The sequence below is a fragment of the Cyanistes caeruleus genome, chromosome 11, assembly GCF_971803275.1.
Source record: "Cyanistes caeruleus chromosome 11, bCyaCae1.hap1.1, whole genome shotgun sequence".
In the NCBI taxonomy this organism is placed as follows: Eukaryota; Metazoa; Chordata; class Aves; order Passeriformes; family Paridae; genus Cyanistes; species Cyanistes caeruleus.
This window is the reverse complement of record NC_141711.1, coordinates 21,612,669-21,629,122: the sequence shown is the minus strand read 5'-3', so window position 1 is coordinate 21,629,122 and position 16,454 is coordinate 21,612,669. Positions and strand designations below refer to the sequence as shown.

Here is a 16,454-nt window from a genome sequence, read left to right as displayed (position 1 = left end):
GTGCTACAACACAAACTTTAGAGCCTCCAGATGAGAGCAGCTCAGCTGAGCAGAAGGGGACACAGGAGGACGAGATGCCCCTTAAAACCCCAAACCCTGAGCTGCCCTCAGAAGGGCAACAGAAAGCAAGAGATTTTTGGAAAAATTTAACAGAAGAAGCCAGAAATGTAGCAAAGACAGGAAGGGGAGAAACATCCCCCCAAAGACTCAAAGATGGCGCTGAGAAAAAAAGTTATAAAGCAGGAAAAAATGTCTTTAACAAAGAACAAAGACTGGCCTTGAAAGATGGGCACAGGCAGGAAGTTGAGAGAGGTAAGAACTGTGGAGAAGAAAGTGGGGGATGGGTGCAGAATGATTGGAATGCAAAGGGAGGAAGAGGAGAGAACAGGGGGCAGAACAGAGCCTGGAGTGAGGGGCGGAGTGAAAGGCAGGGTGAAAGGCGGAATGGAGGGTGGAACAAAAGGCGTGGAGAACCAGGAGGGAGGGAACAGCCCACCCACAGGGGTGGCAGGCGGGGCCGGAGCCCAACAAAAAGGCACAGAAAACAGGAAGTAACCAGCCAGTCGAACTCTGACGCTGATCGAGATACGAGCGATGAATGCTCAGAGCCCGAGTCCTCAGAAAAAAAAAACAGTAGAAAATGTGAAGGGGCATGGGAGCAGAGCTACAACAGCAGAGCGAGCGGTTCACCTCCCCCCGCCCCCAGCCCCCCATAAGACTGAAAGCAAAGCAACAAAACAAAAGAGAAACAACAGAAAGCTGGACATTTTGGAGAGGGATAAAAAAGAGAGTTTTAACTGGACAATTCAAAAATTAGAAGCTTTGTAAATTGTATTGTTTGTAAATCAGCAAATTGTTGTAATCAAGATTGAGATTTAAAAATAAGTTTCTATTGAATGAAGTGCCTTCAAAAATAGATTAAAAAGTTTATAGATATTTTATAGTGAAATATATATAGATGTTGTATTTTTAATAATATCTGCTGGTTTTGTTTTTACAAAATAACATGGAAAATGATGATATTTATGCATCCCAAGAAACTTAAAAGATTTTTGTTTTGTTTCAGTAATCTCAAAGTTATGTTAACCATATATTACCCATTTGCTTGTTTTTTTGACAATTTTAATAAGGAAATTTTAATGTGAATCTTTTTGTTATATAAAACATATATAACAGCATATATACCAATTTGGGTTTTGAATTTTAGTTTAAAAATTAGACTTGAATGTTTTTAAGTTAAGTTTTATAACTTGGATATTTTTTTAAAGTTAAGTTTTGTTATTTTCTTTTGTCATAAATAATTATTGTTAAGTTGAAATATTGTTTAATTTGAATTGTTTTATGTTTTATTGGAGACACTTGTTTAAATTACATAGTTATTTTCCTAGAGATATGAAGACAGCTACAACTGAAACAACTGTGATAGAACACTGATGAACGCCTGCTTGTGGACAGAAATAAATACAGTCTGTGACACCCGTGACTTCACTGAGAGCTCTATTGAGTTGTTGCAATCTCTGCAGTTTTGTTTGTTATAGCTTTCTTATTTTTCAGTGTTTCCAGAATTTTAAGAAGATGTACCATTGCTGAAGATCAGCTGCCATGAGAGAGGCTTCAGATTAAACCAACTGCTGAATGATTAAATTAGTCTGGTACCTAAAGGTTTTGATTATTTGCTTTGTACAAATGCATTTTAACAGTTTGCTGTGCTGTAAGCATCTCAGAGCTGCTACTATTGAGAACCTTGTTTTAGAAATGAGTTTAGAGGCATCTTTCCAGTTTAAAGCCTAGGCCCTGGCCAAGCCTTGACTTTACCTGGACAGAATGTTTGCCAACAGATCCAGATGTTTTCTGTACCAAATCACTATTTGAGTCAGTTTTTGACTCGGCAATTTGACCCTATTAATATGACAGCTGGATCAATTTTAAAGTGGGCTTGGAGAATCATTTCCGGAGGTGATTATCCAATCCTTCACTGATGATTTTTTGTTGTTGTTTGTTTATTAACTATAGGATGCTGGTACAGTGTTTTAGTAATCAATGGTAGTTTTATATTACATATGTTATTAATAATGTTTATGATTTATTTGATTTTTAACTGTTATAAGTTTTTACTAACTGTGTATATAGTTTTGTGTTAATGTTGAACAAAAGTACATTTCATTTTTATATTTTAAAGAAAACCGGGGAGATTGATACCCTAAAAGCATTTGATTAGTGTAATTCATTAACTTCAAGGGGAGAAGTGCCTGGTTTTGTTGGCAGGTTCAGAAAGGTCACCTGTCCATCTGACCAGACTGTCTGCTTCTGAACACATGAGATCCAGTGAACAGAGAAGTCACCACATAGCCTTGGTACTCCAGACATGGATCAGAAGTGGAGCTGTCAGGACACAGTTGTGTCTGAACACTACACAGACAGTTGCCATCAGAAATTTTATGTTGTTATTATGATGTTGTGTCTTTATCAATTTTTCAGTTATCCTTTGTTTTAAGATTTAGAAGGATGTGAAGAACAAGTTGAACATCAAAGGCCTCAGTCACCGATCAGCTGCCAGCTGACATCACGGGAGCAGTGAACATTCCAGGACTGAATCATGTTAGAGAAATTTTATAGAAGGTCTAAGAAGTGTAGAAACTCCATCTAACTGTATATAAAGCAAATTGTAATTGTATGTTTATCCTTTCAGCAAATTGCTTTCACGCTTAGACTACATATATACCAGAGCACGTGTGTTAAAAGTAGTTAAATAATAGTTTAAGGTAAAGTGTTTAGCCTGTGTAGTAATTGCCGTTAGTATAAAGTGTAAGTATTTTTCCTTTAAGAGGTAGTGTAAGTATCTTTGAAAGTTCATTTAACTTTTAAGTTTTAGCTGTGAGTTTGCAAGTATGGTGTCATTTACATGGTAAACTGCTTATAGTAATTGTGCTGTTTATAGTCATAACACCTGAAGCAGTGGGCTAAGCCCCTGCATTTATACCCAAAGCTTTAATTCCTCTGTTGACTTTTGTGCATTAGCTGTTATCATTCCCAGAGTTCTATACCACTCCAAAGAGGAAGTGAACCAGTACCTTGAGCGAGCAGGCCGCCTTCAGAAAAGGGAGCTGCTGGCAGGACTGTCAATAGCAATGCTGCTCGGCTTGGGAGCGACCGGAGCAGCCACGGGTGTCTCCGCTCTGGTAACCCAGAGTCAGAGCCTCTCTCAGCTACAGATGACTGTAGATGAGGATCTACAGAGAATTGAGAAATCCATATCCTTTCTAGAAAAATCAGTCTCCTCACTCTCTGAAGTTGTTTTGCAGAACAGGCGAGGTCTCGACCTTCTATTCATGCAGCAAGGAGGCCTCTGCATCGCCCTGAAAGAAGAATGCTGCTTCTACGCAGATCACACCGGAGTAGTGAAGAGACACCATGGCAGAGCTGCGAGACAGGCTGTCTCAACGGAAAGCAGAGAGAGAAGCCCAGCAAAGCTGGTTCCAGTCCTGGTTCGATCAATCTCCATGGCTAACCACCCTGGTGTCTACCCTGATTGGACCAGTTGTGATGATTTTACTCGTGCTAATCTTTAGACCATGTATTTTAAATAAGCTTGTGTCCTTTGTTAAAAGCCAACTAGAAAAAGTTAACATTTTGTTTATAGAAAGGCAACAGATGCTTTAAAATATACTTAGTTACTGCATGTGCTTTATATTTACTAATGCAAACTATAGTATCCATTTTATAAGCTTTTAGCTTTTTAGTTAAATATAGTGTATTTTGTATTTTACTCAATTTTATATTATCCATTTTTAAAACTTTTTAATACAGATAAGTAGACAAAGTGTTTAGAGATACATATATAAAAATAACATTAGAATTTTTTAAGACTAATATACCTTATATTTTAGCAATTAGTTATTCATAGAGAGGGGGGAATATGTTGTACTTTAAGGCCTTGCGGTGCAGAAGAAATCAGGATGTAACGGAAAGGAGTAACCCACCCCTCTCTCTAGGATAGTAAAACCTCCTGCAATTAGCCTGTAGCACCTAACGATGACGTAAGCAGATGGGAGTAACACAATGACCCTAGGTTATAAAATGTTAAATTCCCCTGCAATAAAACGCCATTTACGCCATCCATCACATTGATGCTGTGGGATATGGCCCGTGTGGCTGGAGATAGCCACCGTGCTGGCGCTGGCCAGGGTGCCTGCCTTGCTTAAAAACCTTCAAAATGCTAGCAAAAAATTGTGTGCAAAAAGTACTGATCAAAGATGTGAACAATCCAATATCATCACACTGACAAGTCCAACTGGCAACTTTTCACAGTGGTGTGCTAAAATGGTGAGGAATGCATCAAACCCTGTATTTGGGACTCAATCCCAAATCAATCGTAGACTACCAACAGGTTATTTTCTAATTTGTGGTAACAGAGCATGGGCAGGTATCCCATCACAACCTGTGGGAGGTCCTTGCACAATTGGACAACTCAGCGTGGCACTTCCACTCCATCATCCTAATAGCGCACGTCGTGTCAGATGGAAAAGAGATCTTAGTCAAATTTTGAGTTCTGACTGTGATGATAATTTAGATTTATGGAACAGATGGCAAGTGTTTTTTGCTTCAACCTTTTTGCCAGGTGCTGCTGCTGCTAGAGCTCATTGCAATTCAAAGAAACTTAGTTGTTGGGTTGTAAAACAAGCAAAAGGTACTAGCAGAGTACTTTCTGAATTAGCAATTGATATGTCAAAAGTTCAGCATACAGTATTTCAAAATCGAGCAGGCATTGATTTTTTGTTATTTGCACATGATCATGGATGTGAAGACTTTGATGGTATGTGTTGTATGGACTTACAAGATCATTCAAAATCCATCCACAAGGAAATTCAAGAACTTATACAGCATACACAGAAGATCAAAGGAGATGTGAGATTCTTTAGGATTGATGGACTGGCAGATTAGCTTGGATTGACAGGATGGGTTAAGAGTTTATGTAAAACAGGATTATTAATTTTCTGTGTTATGATCTTTGGTTTGTTATGTGTTAATTGTGCAATATCTATAATCAAGCGTTTGTTTGTTAAGGTTACCAAAGTCATGGTTGTGCAGAAGAAAAAAGGGGAATTGTTGGAGAATGACTTGCTTCTCGAGGCCATAGCTCCTTGGGGGCCTGCACAACCCTGCCTTTGAGCTAGCTTGAGTCCTTGGCAGAATATTGTATCAAAGAAATGAAGAAGACTAATTGTTAATAAGACAATGAAAAATAAGAATTTTAGGGTGAGAAATCTGCTAAATGTATCTTAATAAGTTTTCCTAAAAAGTATCTTATAGAGCTTGGGTGTTATGAGCTGGACCAATGGAAATGTAGAAATTAACGCATGAAAAATAGCAATTATCCAAACCTAGTAGAATACAGATCGCATGTTGCCTTTTCAAAATACTATAAAAATGTAGCTAAGGTTGTAATAAATTTAGAACAAGCAGCTAACTCATATTGGGTCCTCTCTTGATTCCCAAATCCGTCTCCTACAAACCATGATCCCCAGGGTCTGATTGGCTGCTTTCTCAACAAACTCTGGGGAATTCCAAACCATCGGGAGCAGGACCTGAGCAACCTCATCCACCTCGGAGTCCATGTCCTTCTTCAAGGTTGCAAAGAGCTCTCCAAGAGTGACGATTGCAGCGTAGGACACCTTGGAGCGGAGGTTGCTCACCTGGGGAAGTGATGAGAGAAACATAAGAATCACCTTGAAAAGAAAACCTGTGGCCTTAGACAAAAGTCTCAGGAAATGGCAACACATCCCAATTTGTCCAGGGGAACAAAAAGCACAATAAGAGCAGGAGAGCTGAAGCACAGAAAGGCACTTAGTCTGGCACCAATTTCGGGCCTCAGACCTGCTGACAGCAGGCCTAAAAACAAATAATTTAACTTAACTCCTCTGTAATGTCCACCCCTTTGATTTTAGGTCCTTTTGTTTGGAAACAAACAAATTAAACAAGGGCTGCTAGCAAACCATAAGGCACAAGTCATAAAGACAAAAGAATCATGTGCTCCTGTTCAAAAAAGCAACACCAGAAGTTAAAGCACTCAGCCAAGAAACGGAAAGCACAGGCTCAAGTCTACAGACTAATTGGCAGTGTTGAATTACAGCTCAGGCAGAGGTTAGGACTCTGGTAAATAACATAATTAGTGTCTCAGTTTGTGCATTTGCACCTTGCACTACAATGACACCTCACTCAAAGATGAGTGTCAGACACCCAACCTACCAGGAAATACAGCTACATGCACACACACATCCTAGCTGACAGACACTAGAAATATAAGGTCTAAAAACAGAACTGGAGGCAATTCCTAAACACACACATGGACATGAACATGCACATATCTACTCTACACACCATGTATGAAGTACAGGGGACAATTCAGAAGAATGTTCTCACCTCACTGGTAACTGCCAGGCAAATTTCACAAAGTCTGCAAAGCACGACTTCTGAATGGGACCCAGCCAGCTGTTTGATGCTGGAGAGTGCCTTCTCCTTCAGCTCCCTGAAAGGCAAGTACCAAAAAGATTGGTTTTTCTCTCCACCCAAGAACTAGGCAGCACCCTCTGAAATGACCAGGCTGGCAGCTCAGTGGCACCTCAGTGGGAGGTGCTTTTCAAGGAGCACTTAAGCAAATTGTGCAACTTGTTGCCACAGGATGCTGTGGCTGTCAAAAGCATACACAAATCGACGAGGCAAATGGAGGGTTTTTCTCAGAGTCTTCATTTGTGGCCGTTTTACAAGACAGCCTTTCTGAAACCTCTGGCCCATGAAGTTCCTCTGTCACTGCTTCCTAGAAGCCGTGAGACCAAACCAAGTTGCTGTTTCCTGTCACCTCCCTGTTCCTGTCCCTGAGACACAGTCCCATTGGGCTGTTCCTGGGGCATTTTCCTTCTTTACCAGCCCCAGCAGGCAGTTCAGCAGTAAGAGACTGCACTGGCACTCTGGAGCTGACTTTCCACTCTGCAATCTACGCCTGTCTGTCACCCACTCCACTCCTCCTCCACATTGCCCAGAAAAAAGCAGCAGCATGTCCCAGAAGACTCCACACCTGGGCAAGAACACTTGAAACTCTGGCAAAACCCCCTACCTAAAACAACCCCCACAACAGCAACGTGTTATTTAAAAGGTCAAACAACAACTCCATCTCTCAGCACCTCCTTTGTGCAGGCCCTCAGCTACAGCAAAGTTGGTGAGGCATCAGGGATGCAGCACAGGGCTGGTGATCGATCCCACGGGCACCCCTGAGTGTCACCCAGACACCCCCACACCTGCAGATGCTCTCTTCACCTCACAGGGCACCAAAGAGAAATGAGGAAGAGAAAGCAGAAGAGAAAGGGCAAAGCAAAGGCGACTGCACAAGGAGATGCATTGTAGCAGATTTTTCATGTTTATCCCAATGTGAATGGAGTCCTTATCCCCATGTGAATGAAGCATTCACCAGTGAGTGGATGCTAACACAGACATCAAAAAGACAATCAATACTGATAGTAAAAGGTTTTAAAATCATAGAAAATTTGGGGACTTAGAAAGAAATTTAGGCTTGGCAAGCCCTGGGAAAAGTAGGTCCTGGGAATGGTTGGCCTTGTGCTTGCTAAAGATCATGTGAAACTGCACCTGTGTAATCAGTATATGATGAATGATACAATTGTTAGATGTGATTAGATATAATTATTGTTTAAAGAACATGAGAAACAATTGAGGGGGTTTTGAGGGGATCACGAGAAATTCCTGCTTGAGTAAAAACAATGGATACAATAGAACAATATAAGTTTAATAATTAACATGTAAGTTATATAATGATAGAATATAAAAACATGTTCAGCTCGAAACCAAGGTGGGTCAGATTTGGGTATGAGTACCCCTGACACCCAGAGCTCTTCAATAAAGCACCTTCATATAATCATTCCATGATTCTGTGTTCCTGAACGCTAACAATACCAACTAACATTTGTCAGGTTAGCAGCTCTGGGCCTCCTTCTGCCTGTGTCAAATTTTGGGACACGATGTGAGTTTTGACCAAGCATCTCAGGCCCATATGATGCAGTGAGAAGGAAAAAGTTGAAGGAAAAAGTTGAATTCCAAAAGTGCAAGATTCCTAGAGGATTATATTTCTTTTTCCTTCTCTTCTGCCATGAGCCCTTCTACAGTAATGACAGGCTGAGGGACTTGAAAGCACAAGTCAGGCCATTTCTCAGAAAGAGGAACTCCCTGGAGCTGCTTGTGGCATTCACATGCAGGAGGTGCCAGGGAGACCCTGTCAGCTGCCATCGCTGTCAGCAGTGGGACCAGAGAGAAGAAACCTTACTCAATCCCACTGGGCCAGTGCCCCAAGGCACCCAAATCTCTACACTCAAAAGTGCTGCCGTCCTGCTTCTGCCTTCAGCCAGCAAATCATCTTGTCCCACAGCTTTCTCTCTTCCCTCAAGATTTCCTTTGCAGCTCCATGGAGCAGCAGGCAAAGCCAGCAAAGAGCAGGGACCTGCTGCAGCTGGAGCACTGCTGCAGACCAAGGCCAAGGAAAGGCTGCTGTCAGATCTTTATCCTCCCACTGCTCTGCAGTGGTTTCACTGGTGCTCCTTGGCCCTCTGGGCTCTTGGGGCTCAGAGGCACTAGCAAGATCCACTTCTGAGCTACCTTAACGCTAAGAGGGAGACAGAGTGAACGGGGCCTTTCTTACCAGTCATCGCTGCCCAGCAAGGAGAGTGCCTTGAGCAAGGCCTGCTGTGGGTCACAAGAGGCTGTGTCCTTCTGCCTGTTCCCACGCAGCGGCTCCTCTCGACGCTTGGCACCAGTGGCCGTCTGCCAGGTCACTGTAAGGACAGGGTCAGCCATGAGCGCTGCAGCCCCGGGCAAGGCACCCCGCCATGGAGCGGCCTGCAGCCCCACCTCCCAGCCAGGCTTCCATGTGGGACAAAGTGGCACTGGCTCAGACACTTCCCTGCTGCCTGGCTCCTTGGGCTGCTTGCTTTCTCCCAGCCCCCCCAGCTGGGCACAGCTCCAGGCTAAAGCTGACAGCTGCCCACACAGCGCCAGCTCCCAAGTGCCACAGCTACCACAGGCAGCGGCAGCTTCCTGAGGCCGCCGAGCTCCCACTGCCTGCCAGACAGCGCCCACCAGCAGCACTTGCTACCCCAGGAGGGAACCCCTCAGCTGCCTCTCTTGTCTCAGCACCCTGATTTCCCCCAGCCCCGAGGACAGAGGCACTCTGCAGCTCCCTGAGGAAGCACCTGCAGCTGCCTTGCCACAGCCCCAAGCCAAGGCTGAACAACCCAGCCCTGCTGGGCCCGGCTGAATCCCCACGCAGCAGCGACCAGGGAGCAGCGATACCTGACCCTTCACTCCTGACAGCGCCTCTCTTTCCATTGCCTTCAAATCTTCTAGACAGCAGGCAGCTGACTGCACATACATTGTAGCCTACTGTTGGCCAGGGAGTACTTTATGGATTTTGCTCTTTCCAAGCATCATGAATCTTTGCTCTTGCAGAGGTACACACTGGCTGTATTTCAAAGATGCTGAGGTGAAATTTGTTTGTCATCAAATGTTCATGTTTGTGAACTCAGCAGTGCCTAAGCTTTCTCTTGTGGAAAAATGCAATTTCCAGTCTAGACAGTTGATAAAATAGCCTTCCAAATGCAAACTCTGATAAAAATATGCAAATACAGCTGCAAATGGTTGCCAGACACATGCTCTTGATAATCAGGTGTCCAGGCTTTGTCTTAATTGAATTTTTTTGTAAGGAAAAAAATGTACATGGTATGAGAAATATCAGATAATAAAAAGCATTTCTTATGAAACCAAATTGTCATCAAAAGCACTGTCCATTCAAAATTTCATGTTGTGCACTCAAAAGATCATTTACTAATGTGTGGATGAAAACATCTGAGCTGTCTACAATGACGGAGTATAAACATTGCACAGAACCCAGATGAACTGCTCTAGACTCTCTAGGGTTTCTGTGCTACCTTGCCTGTTCTCACAAAGTATACTGTAACATCAAAAATATTCAGCCAGGAGCTAATGTGGATGTCACTGATGTACCCCAGACACTGACATCAGTGATGTCACTGCAGAAGTGTGCAGACATACACATCTAGGTTCACTATCAATGGAGAGCCACGTCACGCTAGTTCTGGTCAATTCTGAACATGGAAGTAGCACCTCTAGAAAAGAGCATTCCAAGTATCAATCCTAGCTCCTTTCTTTTTCATCACTCCCTACTTGGAATGATAGCACAGGCACTCTACCCACAAGGGAGAGAGAAGAGCCACTGGGGACTATCTGCTGGGTATTTACTGCAGGCAGCAAACAGCCTGGGAGCACCAGGCAGCCCCGCCCGGCTGTCACCTGCTACATACGGCCACTGTACTTGGCTGGGGGGACACAGGAGGCACTGCTTGTTCCCTCTTGGCATTGCAGGCCGTGGGATGGCAGCAGTGAGGAGCCACTGGGCACTTCTGGGAGCAGCAGCACGACTGCACCAAGGGCTGACTGCCATGCAGAGACAGCCCTTGCTGGGATAGCAGAAAGCTGGCTGCAGAGCCGGACAGCAGCACGGGCAGAGGGCCGAGATGGTGAGTGGACAACTGATCGTGGTGGTACTCATGGGTGCCCAGTGAGCACACCCTGGCACACTGCCCCACACCACATCCCTGCAGTTACAGCTGCCTCCTGGCACCAGTGTTGTAGTTTGGACTATCAGGTGGGGCAAAAGCCAGAGTTAGGCCTTCACCACTACTTTATTCAGCTCCACTTTCCAATGGATCTCTAAGAACCAGCTGCTCCACTACTGCAGAGCTGGAGTGACTCAAAAGTACATTTGCTCTTCATTCTCAGGACAGGCTAGGGACCTAGGATCCCAGCTGTGCTGGGTGAGGCAGGTGGCAGTTTGGGCTTCTTGGGGCAGGAAAAAACCCGTGTGGGAAAAAGCTGCCTCGGAGCAGGCTTACCTGAGGAATTTTGTGGGAAGCTGCCATCCCCATGGATGATGGGCATATTGGGCAGTACGGGCACATTGTCCTGCTTCCTCAAGACCTTCTTCTTCAAGGCACTACCAGGGTGTTTTCTCTGCACACTGGAAGCTGTGCCATTGACAGGCAGTAGGCTAAAGCCTGTGGGGAGACCAAAGAGGAGCTTGTAAGTGAAGGCTGCTGCACAGGGTGACGATGGAAAGGGCCAGAAAACTTGCTGGAGTTGGGTAACATCTCTTTGTTATCCTAAAGAACTTCAAGTATAACACTGGCACGCTAACATGGGACAGTGATCCCAGAATCCCAGAATCCTAGAAGAGTTTGAGTTGGAAGGCACCTTTAAGCACCATCTAGTCCAACCCCTGTCAGCAGGGACATCTTCATCTAGATGAGATTCCTCAGAGCCCCATGTAAATTGGCTTTGAACACTTTCAAGGTTGGATCAACAACAGCTTCTCTGAGCAAACCCTTCCAGTGCTTCATCCCCTTCATTATAAAAACATTCCCACCAGTACCTAATCTGAATCTACCCTCTTTTAGAGTTTAAAACCAAATTGCAGTGATGCTTCCCCTAATAAACAGGGAAAACCCGGTATTGCTTTGCTTTTGTTTTCCTGTTTCAGAGGCTGGCTGGGGAAGTTACCAAATGAAAGTGCAGATAGCCTTGCATGATGCCCTGGGGCTGAGTGCTGCCTCCTAAGGTCCCTGCTGCCACCCTGGGGGCAGCACATACAGCACTGCAGTCAGAGCCCCTCAGCCAGGATTCAGTCAGGAACACTGCTGGCTCCTGGGGCTACAGCAGAAGCACTGGCTTGGGGCTTCAGCACAGCTCTACAGTGCCAGCTCCTCTGCAGGCTATGGCAGGAGGAGGATCTCTGGTGTTTCCATTAGAAGAAGTTGAATTTTGTTTCTTCTCAGTTCCACCATGGCTGAGGAGCATTCTTTTGGACTCCCCTTCCCTGGAGGCTGCTCTCCAGGAGAGAGTCTTAAACCTCAGTCAACTTTGCAAGACAAAATTTTCTTCTCTGAAAGGCATTTGGAGGTGAAGGTGGGAAGCTGATATTCTGTTTTTGACTCAGTGAGGCTATGGGCTTCTGTATATTTCTTGGGGGAGAAGAAAGAACTCCTCTTCAAGCTTCCACTCAGATGCAATCAGAGCAGCCCCCCAGTCTGATTGCAGCACTGTGCAAAGGGCAAGCGAGTGGTCAAAAAAGACTACAAGTGTAGCCACCACCTACTTGCTTCTTCTGCATTCCCACTGTCAACTGTCTGTGCAGGCAGCTGCAAGGATGTTTTCCTTTGTGTCCTTTTCTTCACTTCTTCCTCAATAAGCTCCTCAACCTTCCACTCTAAGTTCTTTTGAGCCAACTTGCATAATGCATTGCAACTAGGTCTAGTTGCAATGGAAATACATCACAGATGTAAGCAGAGACACCCAAACCAGACACAACATCTCATCAGGAGCACAGGGTCCATAGAGTGCCACAGCCTTTAATGCAGCTCCATATTCATTCCAATAGTTTCACAAGCATGTCTCCTGTCCTCACCTTGGCAATTACACACAGGGAGGTGGAAGACTTTAGGGCCACAACCTTACACTGCTCCAACTGCAACCTATGACAGGAAGCCCTGCTTGAAGCACAAAAGTCATCAGAGTGCTCCAAGACAGATGAAGAGCTCACATGCCCAGTGAGCAGGCAGTTCAGTTCCTACAGGCCATGGCAGCAGAATAAAAACCACGTGCAATATGCAGCAAGGAGGGGTAATTGCTGTTGCATAACACTCCTGGCCAGGAATGGCAGCTGTTTCTCACTTCCTGGCTTCTGAAGGACTCAGTTCTGAGGGATTCTGAAAGACTCTGAAGGACCCTGAAGGAAGTCTGCTCATCTATGTCTTTATCCCTTACCTTTCCAAAGCCATCCCTCAGGTTTTTGTCACTCCTAAGACCAGTTCTGCTGGGATAATCCTTCTCCTTGGCTTGGCTCAGTGGGAGGCCTGGTAATGGAAGCAAAGGTTCGTGTAAACCTCTGGCAGACTTCAAGCCCTCAAAAATGCCATGTGGGCAACAGGCAAGACAGGTTCCAGACTGCAGAGCTCTCATAAGACACAGAGATTGTGTAGGAGAGCAGCAAGGTACATATGCCTGGACCCTCTCCCAGTGGATGTGCTACTGGCAGCAGACAGGACATTACTCTGTTGGCCAGCAGACTGAAACCTGCTGCATGATGAAGGCCTCAGCCCCTGGATGCTGGAGAGCCTCGGTGTTTGAAAGAGAAGGGCAGAGATGGAGATTGCTCTTGGCAGAGATTCTTATCTGCCCTTATGCTGATTTTAGTAAACATCTTCCTTCGGGTTTCTAAAAGAAAACCCTGGTTCTAATACCTGTGGGCATTTAAATCAACACTTTCTTCTCTTTGTTGGAGTATTTTAGAGGAGATTGAAAGAAAAGCTTAGGAGTGCAGGAGTGATACCCAAAGGTGAACTCTGTTCTTGACACTAGATAATTTGCCTTCCCCAAGGATTTTCATTCAAAACTGTATGAGATTGGGCCACTTTTGGGACAGACTGACTAAAAGCTGGTTTTCTTAATGCAAGTAGAATAATGCAGCTCATTCTGAAATACTATCCAACAGAGCTGTAAAAATTCAGAGAACTACTCATTCTATACAACAACTTCACAGAGGCTAAAATCAAGTGGCAGCAAAGCAGAAAATAGCCAGTGTTTTAAATCAGGATTTTTTACCCCTGCAGAATGGTCAGCTTAAAAATAAAGGAGAGTTAGATAAAGTCTTTGAGGGAAAAAGGCAATTCTAGATGGAAGGCAAGGCCTTGGAAGGTAAGAGCATCTGGGAAGTTGGCAAGGAAACTCCTGACGCCAGGGTAACTTCCTTGGGACCACTGCAGTCATTCAGGTCTGCAAAATGGACACACAAAATGTAACAGAGGCCACAATGCAAACCTAAAACATCTGGAGCTCCATATTTCATGGGACAGACTTCCTGCAAACTTCTAAATAGCTGCACAGGGAAACATGCTCCTGCCAGCAGCCACTTGAAGTGAGCCAGGGGGAAAACCCTGTCCCACTTGCACAGAGCTACCACAGGAACCCCCTGGCCTCTGGGCTGGCCTGGGACAGCAGGGAGCCCAGAGCCCTGGGCTTTGCAGCCATGGCTCAGCTGCACATGCAGCCTCCTGCTCCTGTCCCTGCCCCACAGCTGAGCAGCCCTACAGCTACACGGGGCACTGGCAGCAGCACAGCTCATTGCAGGGGGCACATGCAGGGCAGAACTGTTCCCTGGGGATGAGCACAGGCTCTCTGGGCTGGCACAAGACCCTTCCTCCTGCCAGAGAGCAGCCCAGATCCCACCTTAGCTCTGCATGAGGTTGAGCTGTGCTCAGCCTTCACCTTGTCCTCCCTGGCAGTGACCCTGGGGGCAGCGCTGCTCTGCTGCCTCTGCCGGGGCTCCTGGGCCCCGCTGATGCTTTCACAGCCTGCAGGGCTGTCTCCCAGCCTGGCCTGGCTGCAGCTTCTCCCCAGCCTCTGCAGGAAGGCATTTGGCATCACCTGACAGGGAGTCCCAAACTGCAGCACAGGCCAGGCACACCCTGAGATCCCCTGCAATTTCTCAATCTCCAGGTAGATCAGGTCTAGGGGCTGTTTGGAGAAGGGACCAACCTGGGACAATCCTGAAATCCTGGGTGTTTGCTGATCCTTATCCATGCCTTTCACAAATATTGCCTCCTGAAGATGGCACTTCCGCAATGAGGAGCAGCCCCATCTGATCCAGCTGTCCCTCTTCCATTCTCCAGAAATGAAATGAGAGCCTGTGCAGCAGGAAACCATTCCTGAAGGAATCAGTAATTCTGTGCCAGACTCTGCTGCATGAAAGAAGGCGATGCCAGGCACAGGCCCAGACACAGGAGGTAATTGCTGTGCTGGGCTCAGCCCTCGGCGGGGCTGTGTGCCAGCAGCTCTCCCCCCAGGGCTGGCCGTTGCACAGTGTGGCGGCAGCCAAAGCTGGAGGTGCCTCAGCTCCGAGGCCTCCGGAGCTCATTCCCAGCCCCTAGGAAATGGGACTCATGCACCAACATCACTCCCTCTGCAGCTGCTCCCAGAGCTGGCCCTGAGTGCCCAGAGGCCCAAGGCACAGGAGCAGCAGGGAGTGGGAGCCCTGCCATGAGCCCAGGGCCACAGCCAGCCCTGTCTCCCAACTGGGCAGGGCCTGCACTGGCTCCTGACAGGGCCTGGCTCTGTCCCCTTGGGCTGGGGGACCTGTCACAGAGCAGGGAGGGTCAGGGGTGGCTCTGGCTGCTCAGGGATGGCTTTGGCCTGAGTCCCTGGAAGGAGCCACTGCCCAAGCGGCTGCGCTGTCCCTGGGCTCTGCTCCCGGCCTTCTGGGCTCTGTTGGGTGGCACAGCCTTGTGCCAGGGGGCAGCAAGGTGCCTGCAGACCCCAGCTCTGGGGCAAACAGAGAACGTCCTGGCCGTATCCAGCATGCTGCCAGCTCAGCAGCAGAGCACAGCACAGGCTCACACTGCCCATTGCTTCCGTAGATGGAGCCGGCACCACAACTCATGTTCCTGATTCCCAGAAGGACATTGAAAGGGCTTTCTGTCAGGGAACACTCTGTTGGCTAGGGATAATAGCAGGCCTGCTTTGTTTGGAACTTATCTTCATGTTGTTCTGCTTTGGAATCTGCTATGCCTGGAAGAGAAAACGGTGAGTGTTTTGTTCATTTTTCCCTCAAACTGCTTCTTTTGAAAGTCTATTGTAGACAGGAAATATTCTCAGTGAGACTGAGGCAGGGAGGAAGAAGAGAGGGGAAAAGATTGCCCTTGAAAGGCAGACATGCTCTGGGGCCTGCTCCTGGCCAGGGACCCTGCCCAGAGCCATCCCCTGCCCGCCGGGGCCTTGAGGGGCAGCTCTCCAGCTGGGCCAAGCTGTGCCAGCAGCTGCAGCTGTGCTGGGGAGCCTTGGCCGCTCTGGGCCCTGCTGTGCAGGAGGGTCTCTGTGTGCCAGCGGCAACTGGGGGCCTCAGCCACCTCCTCTCTCCACAGGAGCACTTCTGGTCAGCAGTTGAAAGACAGTGGCTGCACTAAACACCCTGACAGCTTGAGCAGCTCCTCTTCAGTAATGAGGGCCTGGGCAGCTCTCTCAAGAGCTCTGAGAAGAGGACCCCAGAGCAGCCATCCCAGAACAGGAGGAATCCTCCTATAACCCTGTAGATCCCACGGTCAACTCTTCTCCCCATGGGTACCCCCAAGGTCCCTTCAGTCCCTTTTTTGGTCCTCCTCTGCCTCGGCGTAGCCCATTCCTTAGTTCTTGTAGAGACCCCAGGTCCAGCCCAGCACCCTCCAGCCCCACCTGAGACCAACATGGCCCTTCCTCTGTCCCTGAGCCCCGTGGCCCTGCCCTCTAAACAACACTGAAGGTGAGCCCATCTGCCAGTGTAGGTGATGGCC

General features: G+C 46.8%; 1 protein-coding gene across 1 annotated transcript; it reads right to left on the bottom strand.

The window, feature by feature from the left end:
- Nucleotides 1-1,273: 1,273 nt before the first annotated feature.
- Nucleotides 1,274-16,098, bottom strand: LOC147651121 (TOG array regulator of axonemal microtubules protein 2-like). The gene is made up of 6 exons (XM_086846610.1): nt 14,668-16,098; nt 12,898-12,986; nt 10,971-11,132; nt 8,702-8,834; nt 6,421-6,526; nt 1,274-5,693 (listed from the first exon to the last, which is right to left on the bottom strand). The coding sequence occupies exons 3-6, from the start codon at nt 11,014-11,016 to the stop codon at nt 5,469-5,471; spliced, it is 510 nt and encodes a 169-aa protein (XP_086702736.1). The 5' UTR covers nt 11,017-11,132; nt 12,898-12,986; nt 14,668-16,098; the 3' UTR covers nt 1,274-5,468.
- Nucleotides 16,099-16,454: the final 356 nt, after the last annotated feature.

Bases quoted from the DNA above. Each gene is read 5' to 3' on its own strand.
- LOC147651121 (XM_086846610.1), bottom strand. From the start codon at position 11,016: ATGCCCATCATCCATGGGGATGGCAGCTTCCCACAAAATTCCTCAG. The intron at 6,527-8,701 runs GTAAGAAAGGCC...CTTGCCTTTCAG, and splicing joins TTGCTGGGCAGCGATGACTG to GGAGCTGAAGGAGAAGGCAC. The intron at 5,694-6,420 runs GTGAGAACATTC...TCACTTCCCCAG, and splicing joins GCCTGGCAGTTACCAGTGAG to GTGAGCAACCTCCGCTCCAA.